The sequence below is a fragment of the Vulpes vulpes genome, chromosome 12 (genome assembly GCF_048418805.1).
Source record: "Vulpes vulpes isolate BD-2025 chromosome 12, VulVul3, whole genome shotgun sequence".
Lineage (NCBI taxonomy): Eukaryota > Metazoa > Chordata > Mammalia > Carnivora > Canidae > Vulpes > Vulpes vulpes.
The window spans coordinates 148,836,946-148,849,597 of NC_132791.1; the positions used below are offsets into that span (position 1 = coordinate 148,836,946).

Genomic DNA, 12,652 nt, shown 5'->3' on the forward strand with positions numbered 1-12,652 from the left:
AAAAGCATAAACAAATGTAAGAAGGCCGACACCTTGTGGTTTCTTTAGTGCATCTGGCCGAATGAATCTTTGCTGACATTTTAGAAATAACTAGGTTAAAAATGTTCATTTTTTAAAACAAATTTCCTTTGCTTAAAGTTTTAAAATTGTTACATCCACCTCTCCCTTTCTACCCACCTCTCACACCCACTACTCTTTATAAAGGTGCCCCTTACTGAAGCAGTGGATCCAGTGGATTTGGAGGAATACCTCAGTACTCATCCTTTAGGTGTGGATGCTGGGCCATTGAGGGATTTGATTGAGTTCCCTCCAGATGATATTGAAGTTGTTTATAGTCCTAGGGACTGCAGAACCCTTGTGTCAGCTGTACCTGAAGAAAGGTAAGGAGATTATCTACCTTTTTTTGATTTTAGTGTTACTGTGGAAAGGCTACCTTCCTTGATTTTATTCAGATCCTATTTCACATGGTGATGTTGTTTCCTATTATATCAACAAGAACGGAAGCAACCAAATTCACAAACATCATTGCTTTCCTTACTAAATTACACATGTATGTTCTTTTTTAATTTATTTTTTATTTATCTTTTTTTGTTCTTTTTTAAAATAGTGAGATGGATCCACACGTTAGAGATTGTATAAGAAGCTATACAGAGGACTGGGCGATTGTGATCAGAAAGTAAGTTATATGTTTATTATAACATTAAAAATGCTGAGTAGGATCTAGAAATGGATTAAAGTAGATTAATAATAATTATGAGACCTGAACATTCATTTAAAACAATTGCTGAAAGGATCCCTGGGTGGCGCAGCGGTTTGGCGCCTGCCTTTGGCCCAGGGCGCAATCCTGGAGACCCGGGATTGAATCCCACGTCGGGCTCCCGGTGCATGGAGCCTGCTTCTCCCTCTGCCTGTGTCTCTGCCTCTCTCTCTCTCTCTCTCTGACTATCGTAAATAAATAAAAAAACATTAAAAAAAAATAAAAATAAATAAAAAAAGAAAAAAATTGCTGAAGAAGCAAAAGAACTTTTTTTTTTTTTTTTTTTTTTTTTTTTAAAGAAGGACCTTTTGTATATAGATATTTTCTCCTTAGGAGTTCTGCAACTATTGCTGCCTACATTTACTTAACTTTCCTTGTAAGATAATAAGCTTATCAGTAGTATTTCTATATTGTCACTGACCATTAATAACTAGTAATATATAATTATAATAATTTATAATCTAATTCTTTGGGAAAAAATGAGTAGGTATTGATGAATAATTTTTATTCAAAAGAATCCAGTTTGTTGAAATTTAAATAGTTAAATGGAATAGCCAGCTTTCTAGATCAAGCTGTTTGAAAGGTTTCCACCCTTTATTAATAGGTCCTTATTTATAGGTGCTTGAATCAGGTAAATATTTTTAAAAAGTAATATGTTGTTCTACCACAAAATTTATTTTTCTAATGGATGGTGTTTGAGATATCAAGTCAGGTTAAGAGCAAAAAGTAAGTTTCCTTTGCTATTTTTAATTTACATACTGAAGAGTCTTCATACTGAAAATTCTTAGTTTATTTTTCTAAATGCAATATAATGATTGAAGTAGCGGAGAATTCTGTTAGGACATGGTTTTCACAAATGAAGTTGTCTATGCTAAATTGTACTAGAAATGGTGAGTATCCTTTGCTTATTGTTTTGCCTTTATGGCAGCCGTCTTATTTCACTGGGTTTAATATTGTGCTAAGCATCACTTGGGGATACTGCTGACATGCTTTTTAGTTTTAGTGTGACCTAATAAAAGCACAGTCTGCTACCCTTTATAAAGAAGAGCTGTTTTTATGAACTTAAAATTTTGATAAGTAATTCAATAGCTAGATTTTTGGCATTACTGAAGAAAACTGTTCCTCTATCAGATAACTCAAAAGTCTTTACCTCTATACATGTATGTTGGAAACTTCTAATCAGAAATCTTAATATAAAGAGATTAGTTGCAAAACATTAATCTCAGAATCATGGCGCGTGCTACTTAGTTCTCATCATGGGATTGCTGACCTTGGTTTAGGCAAGATGGTAAGGTTGTTAGCATTTTTGGGTACTTACTACGTGTTGGGCATTTTATTGGGCAATTGGCACTCATCTCAGAATTCCAACAGATAACGTAGCTCAGGCTCAGAGTAGTTAAGTAATGTCTTTGAGGTCCTACAGCCAGAAAGTGGGATAGTCTGGATTAGAACCTGGAGCATCAGATTCTTTTTTTTTTTTCAATTTTATTTATTTATTCATGAGAGACAGAGAGAGAGAGAGAGAGAGAGAGAGAGAAGAGAGGCAGAGGCACAGGCAGAGGGAGAAGCAAGCTCCATGCAGGGAGCCCGACGCGGGACTCGATCCTGGGTCTTCCAGAATCAGGCCCTGGGCTGAAGGCGGTGCCAAACCGCTGAACTACCCGGGCTGCCCGGAGCATCAGATTCTAATGCTTAAATTTTTTCTTTACATCAGGTATTATTTATCATTTACAGCAGTAAATGGCAAAAGGGGTACTTTTGGGCTACAGGTTTTAAAGTATCCCTGAAAAATAGAAGATAGGGTATGATTGGAACATAAGAGAAAACCACAGTACAGAATAATTTGAGGAGAAGATAAATAAAAAAACCTCAATAGGGTTGTACGCTCAGAAGCAGTGAATTCACGCAATGGAAAGGGGACCTGAGGTAACTGTTGGACATTTGGGTACTCTGACCCCTGTACCATGTTTGCACAGGAGCGGCTGCAGAGCTATCTGCCTTTTTTTTTTTTTTTTTTTTTTTTAAGAGCAGTGATTATGGGGGCTTGAGCTGATAATACAGTGCTCAGGGTGGGCATGCCTTGGAAGATGGAGGAGGTGCTCATACCCGGAACAGTAGATACTAGCAGATTCTGCCCAGCAGCATGATTGCCTCTTCTCTGTAGTCACCGGATATGGGCTGAGCAAACACATACGGTGTTTGCAGGTAGATATGGGGTTACAGATTTAAAAAGGAGCATAGCACCCAGATTTGCCAACTGTTTGATGAAAACCAGTGTGCTTCAAAGAGAATTATCAATCGACAAATAATAGAACTGACAATTTAAAGTTGGCAGTAGTTGAGAGAACACAGATCAAGACCCATAGTGTAATTAATATCCTTAAGGAGATGTGAAAGGATATGGCAGACGTATAAACCAGTTGTCTTTGGAAATTAATATTTTATTCAGTGAAAAAATATTAAAAACTCAGCAGATGGGCTTAATGGCGAAGTGGATGTGACTGAAGAGTGGAATAATAAGCCATAAGATGAAACCACACCATTCTTCTGTAATGCAGCACATCAGGATAAAGGGACAGAAAATACTTCACTCATTTAAATACTCAACAAATACTTTCTGAGAGTCTGGTATGTGCCAGGCACTATGCTAAGCTGTGATGAAACAGCAGTCAACAAAACCAATTCCCTGTCCTCATGGAGTTACTTTCTTCCTGGGGATGAGGGCAATGGACAATAAACAAACACAGATAAGTATTAATAGGTATCGTAGAGGTAACTCTTATGGAGGAAAAAAAAGTAGAGTGAGGGGGATAATGAGAGCCAAGAAATGGGACTAAATTTCCTACTTTGTAAATTAATCAGAAGAGACCTTAGAGACAAGGTGAATTGAGCAAAGACCTGAAGAAAGTAAGGAGTGAGGCCTTTGCATATCCGGGAGAGGAGTGTATTAAGCAGAGGGAAGAAGAGCACATGCAAAGCCTCCATACTAGAAGCATGCTAGGAATGGTCAGGGAATAGCAAAGAGGTCAGCATGGCTGGAATAGAATAAATGAGGGACAGGATGCCAGGATATGAGGTCATAGCAATGGTGGTATATATGGGGGGGTTGAATGGGTAATCACGTAGAGCCTTATAGCAACCAACTAGAGGTCAGAGTGGATGATTCAGAAGAGTATTGATCATGAATCATGTCATTCTTCTAAGCTCCTGTGAATTTTATACTGTCAATATTTTAGGTCATAAAGGAGGCAGAATTCAACACATTTCTGGTTTTTTAGAGTAGCTTAGACATACAACTTCACAAAATAAGGCCCTTTAAACATTTCATGAAAGATTAAAACATCGACTTTTGAATAAAACCTTTCATGTTACTATGAGTATCTTTATTTTAGTTCTTCTAGAGAAAAATGCTTTCTTTCACTTTGTGATTACCCTGTGATATGAACATCGTGTAGCTGCTGTTTTAATATCTTTAGGAACAAGACACAATATGAATGATTCATATCAAGTGTGATTCTTTACTACTTCATAAATTCACTGGTGACAAGAACCGTATCATTATCTAGTAATCATAATTATTTTTGTTCCAATTAAAATTTTCCCCAGTTGGACTGTATGAGGTGTGGAATAATAATCACTCTTTGATTTTAGTGTCTGTTTAATGCTCTTGGATATTAGATTTTTAGGAAAGAAAGTTACCTTAATTTAAGAGTTAATTCTAAGTCTGATATATATATTATGTAGCAATATATGTTAAGTGATATATGTATACAATGGTATAGATCTTACTGTTTTTCCATTTAAAAGTCTGCAGCTTTGAGATGCCTGGGTACCTCAGCAGTTAAGCATCTGCCTTCGGCTCAGGGCATGATTGTGGAGTCCCAGGATCAAGCCCCACATTGGGCTCCCTGCATGGAGCTTGCTTCTCCTTCTGCCTATGTCTCTGCCTCTGTCTCTCTGTGTCTCTCATGAGTAAATAAAATCTTTAAAAATTTTTTTAAAAAAGTCTGCAGTTGTAGCTTGTTTAAGATCTTTTATTTTTTTTTTATTTTTTTTTTTTAATTTTTTTATTTATTTATGATAGTCACAGAGAGAGAGAGAGAGAGGCAGAGACATAGGCAGAGGGAGAAGCAGGCTCCATGCACCGGGAGCCCGATGTGGGATTCGATCCCGGGTCTCCAGGATCGCGCCCCAGGCCAAAGGCAAGCGCCAAACCACTGCGCCACCCAGGGATCCCCTAAGATCTTTTATATATAATGACACAAGGAATTTTTTTTGGCTATTTGAAATTTTAAGATTCAGTGCTTTTAATTTTTCTACCTTTTAAAAATTTACATTGTTATGAATGCAGTATATATTTTCTACTCTCAATTTATTCTTTAACCTTGCTTCCTATCCTTTTTACTGAAAAGAAAAAAAATTATCTGACTTGGAAGTACAACTTATGTTAAAAATACATGGATGTGGGCAGCCTGGGTGGCTCAGCGGTTTAGTGCCGCATTCAGCTCAGGGCGTGATCCCAGAGTCCCGGGATCGAGTCCCACGTGGGGCTCTCTGCATGGAGCCTGCTTCTCCCTCTGCCTGTATCTTTGCCTCTCTCTCTCTCTCTCTCTCTCTCTCTCTCTGTGTGTGTGTGTCTCTCATGAATAAATAAATAAATAAATCTAAAAAAAAATAATACATGGTTGTTGTGGAAAGGAGGAGAATATGACTTACTTTTGGAATCTTCTGCTCTCTAGTTGGAATAAAGGAACTTTGAGTGGAAGTCTTTTTCTTTCTTTTTTTAAAAGATTTTATTTATTCAAGAGAGAAAACATGAGCTCCGTCAAGCAGAGGGAACAGCAGAGGGAGAGGGAGAAGCAGACACCCTCCTGAGCAGAGAGCCTGACTCAGGACTCAATCTCAGGACCCTATGATCATGACCTAAGCTGAAGGCATACACTTAATCGACTGAGTCACACAGGTTCCCCGAATGGAAATCTTTTTAAACCTCTGGTTAAATGTTTAACACAAATTAAAACTGCTGGAATGTGTCCTTATTAATGTTAAGAAATAATACAGAGAACAGTTGGCTTGTTACATAATGGTGAAAATGAAAAATTTCTAAAAACTGATCTTTATTTAACTACTTTGTTTTGAATAGGTATCATAAATTGGGAACAGGATTTAATCCTAATACATTAGATAAACAGAAAGAAAGGCAAAAAGGTTTGCCAAAGCAGGTCTTTGAATCTGATGAAGTTCCAGATGGCAACAGCTACCAGGATGAGCAAGTAATACTTTTATTTTTAAATGACTAAAGGAGATTATTTGAAAGTAGTTTATTTTTTTATTTCTTCATTAATATATTTAATGTTTTGCATGGCAGGATGATCTTAAAAGACGTTCAATGTCAATAGATGATACTCCAAGGGGTAGCTGGGCCTGCAGTATTTTTGACTTGAAAAATTCACTTCCTGATGCTTTGCTTCCCAATTTACTTGACCGAACTCCTAATGAAGAAATAGACCGGCAGAATGATGACCAAAGGAAATCGAATCGTCATAAGGAACTCTTTGCTCTGCACCCATCACCAGATGAGGTATAGATATTTGGATATAAAGAAGCAGATGATTAAGATAGATATTTTGGAAGTATTGCATATAGTATTATTATACTGTCGGGAATAAAACTTAACTGAAACATGGGTATAATTTTAGTAAATGAAACATACTTTTTATTTGAGTGAATATATTATACTTAATATATAACCTCTGTGAATCGAGCACACTTAGGATCTAATGACTTCTGATTGAGGGTAAATCAGTCCTTGTTTTATGTCCTCAGTTGTGAAGATTCCAAGTATTTGATTAATAAGTTCTTAAAAATTTTAAAGGGTTGAAATATAAAAATGTTCATTTAATGTTGCTTGTCAACTTGTAGGAAGAGCCCATAGAACGACTTAGTGTTCCTGATGTGCCCAAAGAGCATTTTGGTCAGAGACTTCTTGTAAAATGTTTATCACTCAAGTGAGTATTTATTTTGTTTATGGTATTAACTTTTATTTTTCAAATAGTATTTTGAGTATTAGTATAATAAAATCCCAGTAGATTTTGTACTTGTTTTTGTACCCTTCTGAGAATGATCTTCTATACATAATTTTAAATGCTACTAAGCATTAGAGTTGATGTATGAAGCTGAGCTTAAGAGCATTTTTGGCTCACAGGTGGAAATGACTCTTTGTCACAGCTATATATAATTAATCTTAAAACTTGAAAAGCATTTCCTAAATATCTTGTGTCTACCAGTTGCTGTACTTGGCTTGGGGAATGTAAAGGCAAAGTAGCTTTTCCGTTAAAGAGTTGATTATACATTTGTCACCTGGTAGGCTTTGTGGGTTTTTTTTGTGTGTGTGTGAAGATTTTGAAGTATATATATTTTTCCTTATGTAAAATAGTTAAGTGACCTTTGACCTAACATCATTAAAGTGATTCATCTTAAATTTTGTTCTTCACAAGTGCTTTCTCTTTTTTAATTTCTATTTTAATTCATCCTGTCTTCAGTCTAATTGTATAAGATAGACATTATTTTCTTCATTTTACAAATGAGGAAACCAGGATTCAAAAGCATAAGCATAGTTTAACAGGCATGCTCATTGTTTTGCACCCAGTTACTGAAAAAAATAAACTATACTCTTTTCATTATATCATGTTAATATTATAGTTTATTTTTGGTTCTGACTTAAAGGAAGTTTCAATTCATAGAACTTTCTAAAAGCAGCAGCTCATAGGGACAGACCACTTCTATCTCTGGATAACTTGGGTAGTTTTCTTCCTTTGTAAGTTAAGGCACTATTTATTTAGTTAGATTTATCTAGACCCCTGTTAGTGCTTTAGTGCATTGAGTCTTTTGAGTATCAGGACAGCTAATATCAGTTCTTATGATTTTCTTTTTTTTTTTTTTTAATAGCTTTATTATGATATAATTTACATATAAAATTCACCCTTTTAAAAGTCAGTGGTTTATTTGTTTTTTTTATTTAGTTTTAAGATTATAGTTTTAACATAGTTAACCAATGGCATTATATTATTTTTAGGTGTACAATGTAGTGATTCACTAATACTGTACATTACTCAGTGCTTATCATGATAAGTGTACTCTTAATCCCCTTTACCTATTTCACCCATCTGCCAACCTACCACCCCTCTGGTAACTATCAGTTTGTTCTCTACACTTAAGAGTCTTTCTTTTGGTTTGTGTCTTTTTTTGTTCGTTTGTTTGTTTTTTAAATTGCACATGTGCGTGAAATCATTCAGTTTTTGTCTTTTACTAACTGAGTTATTTTGCTTGGCATTATATTCTTTCTCTTCCTTCTTTTGCTCACTTCTTCTTTTTTTTTGGGGGGGGGGTAAAGATTCATTTATTTATTTGACAGAGAGGGAGAGCATGCATGAGTGAGGGGAGGGACAGAGGGGGAAAGAGAGAATCTCAAGCAAACTCCATGCTAATACAGAGCCTGACAGGAGGCTTGATCTCATGACCCTGAGGTCACGACCTGAGCCAAAATCATGAGTTGGTTGCATAACTAATTGAGCCACCCCGCCTCTCTGCTTGCTCACTTCTTTCATGATTTTCTGGCTTTCTTTAGTGATATACTTGGATTCCTTTCTTTTTATATCTTACATTTCTATTACTGGTTTTGAGTTTGTGGTTACAATTAAGTTTGTGTGTAACATCTTATCCATAAGCAGTCTATATTAAGTTGATGACTGCTTAAGTTTGAACCCATTCTTTACACGCTCCTCCCCCCCCTTTTTAGGTGTATGGTGTCATACCATACATCTTTGTCAGTCCCTTGACTTACTTTTACAGATACACTGAATTTCACTGCTTTTGTGCTTCCTACTTTTCTCCTGCTTATGGTCTTTCCTTTCCACTCAAAGAATCACCTTTAACATATCTCATAGGGCTAGTTTAGTAGTTATTGGTCATGAATTCTTTTAACTTTTGTCTCTTTACCCTCATTCTCTTCTGAAAGATAGACTTGCTGGGTAAAGTGTTCTTGGCTACAGGGTTTTTTTTTGTTTCAGCACTTTGAATATATCATGCTATTCCCTTCTGGCCTCCAAAGTTTGTTTGTTTGTTTGTTTCTTTCATTTATTTATTTATAAAATATTTTATTTATTTATTCATGAGAGACAGAGAGAAAGAGAGAGGGGCAAAGACATAGGCAGAGGGAGAAGCAGGCTCCATGCAGGGAACCCAATGTGGAACTCGATCCTGGGACTCCAGAATCATGCCCTGGGCTTAAAAGCAGGTGCTAAACCGCTGAGCCACCCAGGCATCCCTCTTTTTTTTTTTTTTTTTAAGTTTTTTTTTTATTTATTCATGAGAGACACAGAGAGAAGGCAGAGACACAGGCAGAGGGAGAAGCAGGCTTCCCGTGAAGAGCCTGATGCAGGACTTGATCCCAGGACCCTGGGATCACACCCTGAGCCAAAGGCAGCTGCTCAATTGCTGAGCCACCCAGGTGTCCCTGGCCTACAAAGTTTCTGCTGAAGAATCAGTTGATAGCCTTATGGGATTTTCCTTGTATGTAATTGTTTTCTCTTGCTGCTTTTAGAATTCTCTGTCACTACCTTTTGCCATTTCAATTACTATGTGTCTTGGTGTGGACTTCCTTGGGTTGATATAGCTAGGAGCTCTCTGTGCCTCCTCAGTCTGAATTTCTATTTCCTTCCCCAGATTTGGGAAGGTTTCAGCTATTATTTCTTCAAACAAGTTTTCTGCCCCCTTTCCTCTCTATTCTTCTGGGACACTTATGATATGAATGTTACTACACTTTATGATATCACTGAATTCTATAAGTCATTTTTCATTTTTTACAATTTTTTCCCCCTCTTCTATTCAGCTTGATTGCTTTGCATTACTCTGTCCTCCAGGTCACTGATCTCTTCTGCTTCTTGTTTTCTGCCATGTATTCTGTCTGGTGTATTTTTAATTTCACTTACTATGTTCTTCATCTCTGATTTTTTGTTTTATTTTGTTTTGTTTTGTTTTCTTTTTCTTTGTTGAATGTCGCCCTGAGATCATCTCCTCTTTTCTCCAGTCCCATGAGTATCTTTATGACTATTTCTTTAAATTCTCAATTGGGCATGTTATTTATATACGTTTTGTTTAGTTCTCTTGCTGTAATTTTGTCTTTTTTTTTTTAAGATTTTATTTATTTATTCATGAGAGACACACAGAGAGAGAGAGAGGCAGAGACACAGGCAGAGGGAGAAGCAGGCTCCATGCAGGGAGCCCAATGTGGGACTCGATCCCAGGTCTCCAGGATCACACCCTGGGCCGAAGGCGGCGCTAAACTGTTGAGCCACCCAGGCTGCCCTGTCTTGTTTTTTAATTTGGGACATATTCCTCTGTTTCCTCATTTTATCTAACTCTCTGTGTATGTCTCTGTGTTAGGAAAATCAGCTACGCTTCCTGCTCTTGAAACTAGCAGCCTTATGAAGAAGAGGTCCTGTAGGTTCCTGTGGTGTAATGTCCACTGTTCACCAGAATCCAGTGATTCAGGGGGTCTTCTATGTGTGATGCATGCATCCTGCTATCATGGCTGAGCTGCTTTTGCCTTCAGTCCAGTCATCTACAGCAGCTCTTATTGCTTGTTGTAGGCAGGGTTTGGTTCCTATGTTTTTAGTGGGCCAGTTTGGGGCTGCGCCTTGGGCTTAGGTTGAATAGGACCAGGCATTTGGCAGAGATGTAGTAGCACTGAACTGCAGGGCAATTTCCCTGTGTTTCCCCTGAGAAGCTTTCATTGGTGGATGAGGCTTGCAGTCAGACCAGCTGTCTGGTGCCAGCTCTCTGGTGCCACAGTCAGACCAGCTGTCTGGTGCCACAGCTGTCTGGTGCCAGCTGTCTGGTGCCACCAGCTGTCTGGTGCCACAGGCTTGCAGTCAGACCAGTTGTCTGGTGCCATTTGACTGCTATTGTGATTATGCTTCCCTTTCTTCAGGGTAGCAGTCACTTTGGAGTGGTGCTGGTGCCTGTTGGGGTTGTGTGCACACTGCCAGACTTGTGGCACTGCTTTGGATGGGTTCTAGTCAAGGGTATATTGTAGGGGGGAGGTCTAGGAGAATGAAGAGGCACAGTGCACTTTTAGCAAGTTAGGTGCTGAGTTTGCATTGTGCTGGTTCCAGTAGGTATGTAGACTGGGGGGTTGGAGAGGGAAATTGCACCCACCAGCTTCTTTGTTCCTGGAGAGGTCTCCTAGTCATCCCTGCACCTCTAGCACATGGTCTGAGATGAGTAAACAAATCCCCCTCCTGTAGACACCAGAAATAGATAACCAGTAAGTCATTAAAAAAAAAAAAAAATCTGAGGGACTATTTGTTGTGCTGTCTCATTAAGGGCAGGGACTCAGTTTCCTTTCACCTTCCTGGCTCTCTCAAAGCCTAGCCTCTTGCTTTGCAGATGGCCACCTTGTTGTACCCTCACATAGCTTTTTCTTTGTTCCTACACGAGGAGAAGAGAGGTGCTGGTATCTTTTTCTCTTTTTTATAAAGATACCAGTCTTTTTGGCTTAGAGTCTCAGCCTTATTGTCTCATTTAACCTTAATTACCTACTTGAAGGCTCTATCTCTAAATGTAGTCAAATGGGGGATTAGGGCTGCAACATATAAATTCTCAGGGGACACAATTCAGTTCATTAAAGTATCCATAGTGGTCACTCCCTGTTCTCTCAGCCCCTGACAACAATTTGTTTTAGGTTTCTTTAAGTTTACCTATTCTGTATAATTCATATACATGGAATTATGTAATATTTGGCCCTTTATGTCTGGCTTCTTTCACATAGTGTAATGTTTTCATGGTTTATTTTGTAGCATATGTCAATACTTAATTCTTTTATATAGCTAATAATACTATACCATGAATACAGTGCATTTTGTTTATTTATTAGTTGATGAGCATGTGTTGTTTCCACTTTTTAAAAAATAATAGCTTTATTGAATTATAGTCACATATTATGCAGTTTACCCAAAGTACATCCTGCAGAGTTCACCAGGGGATTCACCCAGTTCACTCCGTGTTCAATTCAGTGGGTTTTAATATAATCACAGATTTGTGCAGCAGCATCACCGTCAGTTTTAGAATATTTTCATCATCCCCCTCAAAAATCCCATATCCATTACTTTTCACTTTTCCCCCCAATTCTTTCAGTCCTCAGCAACTACTTATCTCTTTTATGTCTATATAGATTTGTTTATTTTGATCATTTCCCAATAATGGAATCATACAATTTATGTTTCTTTTTGTTTGGCTTCTTTCACTTAGTATAATGTTTTAAGGGTGTCTCTTTGTTGTAGCATGTATCAGTACTTCTTTTTGTGGCTGATTGATATTTGACTTGATGGATACAAAATATTTTGTTTATCCATTCATCAGTTGTGAACATTTGGGTTGTTTCCACTTTTCTAGTTGTTACATCATATTGCTAGGACATTTGCATACAGGTTTTGGTGTGAGGATATGTTTTCATTTTTCTTGGGTATATGCCTATTATTAGAATTGTGGTTGATTTGGTAACTCCATGGTTAAATTTTGGAGGAACTGCCAGGCTATTTTCCAAAGCAGCTGCACAATTTTATATTCCCAGTATCAAGTATAGCATTTCTAACTTGTCTGATTTTTGCCAACATTTTTAATCTTTTTTTAATTATAGTGGAGGTGAGGTATCTCATTGTGGTTTTATACTTGTGAACTTACTGACTAATAAGGTTATAAATTTGTTATTTCTCCCTTAAGTAAAATATAGAATGGTTTTTCACATCATTTTGTGTCCCTTAGTTTTAGTTGGTCAGCTCTTATTAAAAATTCTTTTTTTTTTTTTTTTGATAAATTCTTGGGGAAGACATTGTT

General features: G+C 37.3%; 1 protein-coding gene across 17 annotated transcripts in view; it reads left to right on the plus strand.

Moving 5' to 3' along the window:
• Positions 1-12,652, plus strand: part of DOCK7 (dedicator of cytokinesis 7) — a 218,785-nt gene that overhangs the window by 34,608 nt on the left and 171,525 nt on the right. For all 17 annotated transcript variants that reach the window (XR_011995971.1, XR_011995972.1, XR_011995973.1 and 14 more), the window contains exons 3-7: positions 205-380; positions 608-676; positions 5,901-6,030; positions 6,126-6,338; positions 6,680-6,765. Coding sequence is in view for 11 of the 17 variants with exons in the window: in XM_072730737.1 (XP_072586838.1) it covers positions 205-380; positions 608-676; positions 5,901-6,030; positions 6,126-6,338; positions 6,680-6,765 (674 nt within the window). In the remaining 6 variants the exon portion in view is untranslated. The remainder of the gene's footprint in view (positions 1-204; positions 381-607; positions 677-5,900; positions 6,031-6,125; positions 6,339-6,679; positions 6,766-12,652) is intronic.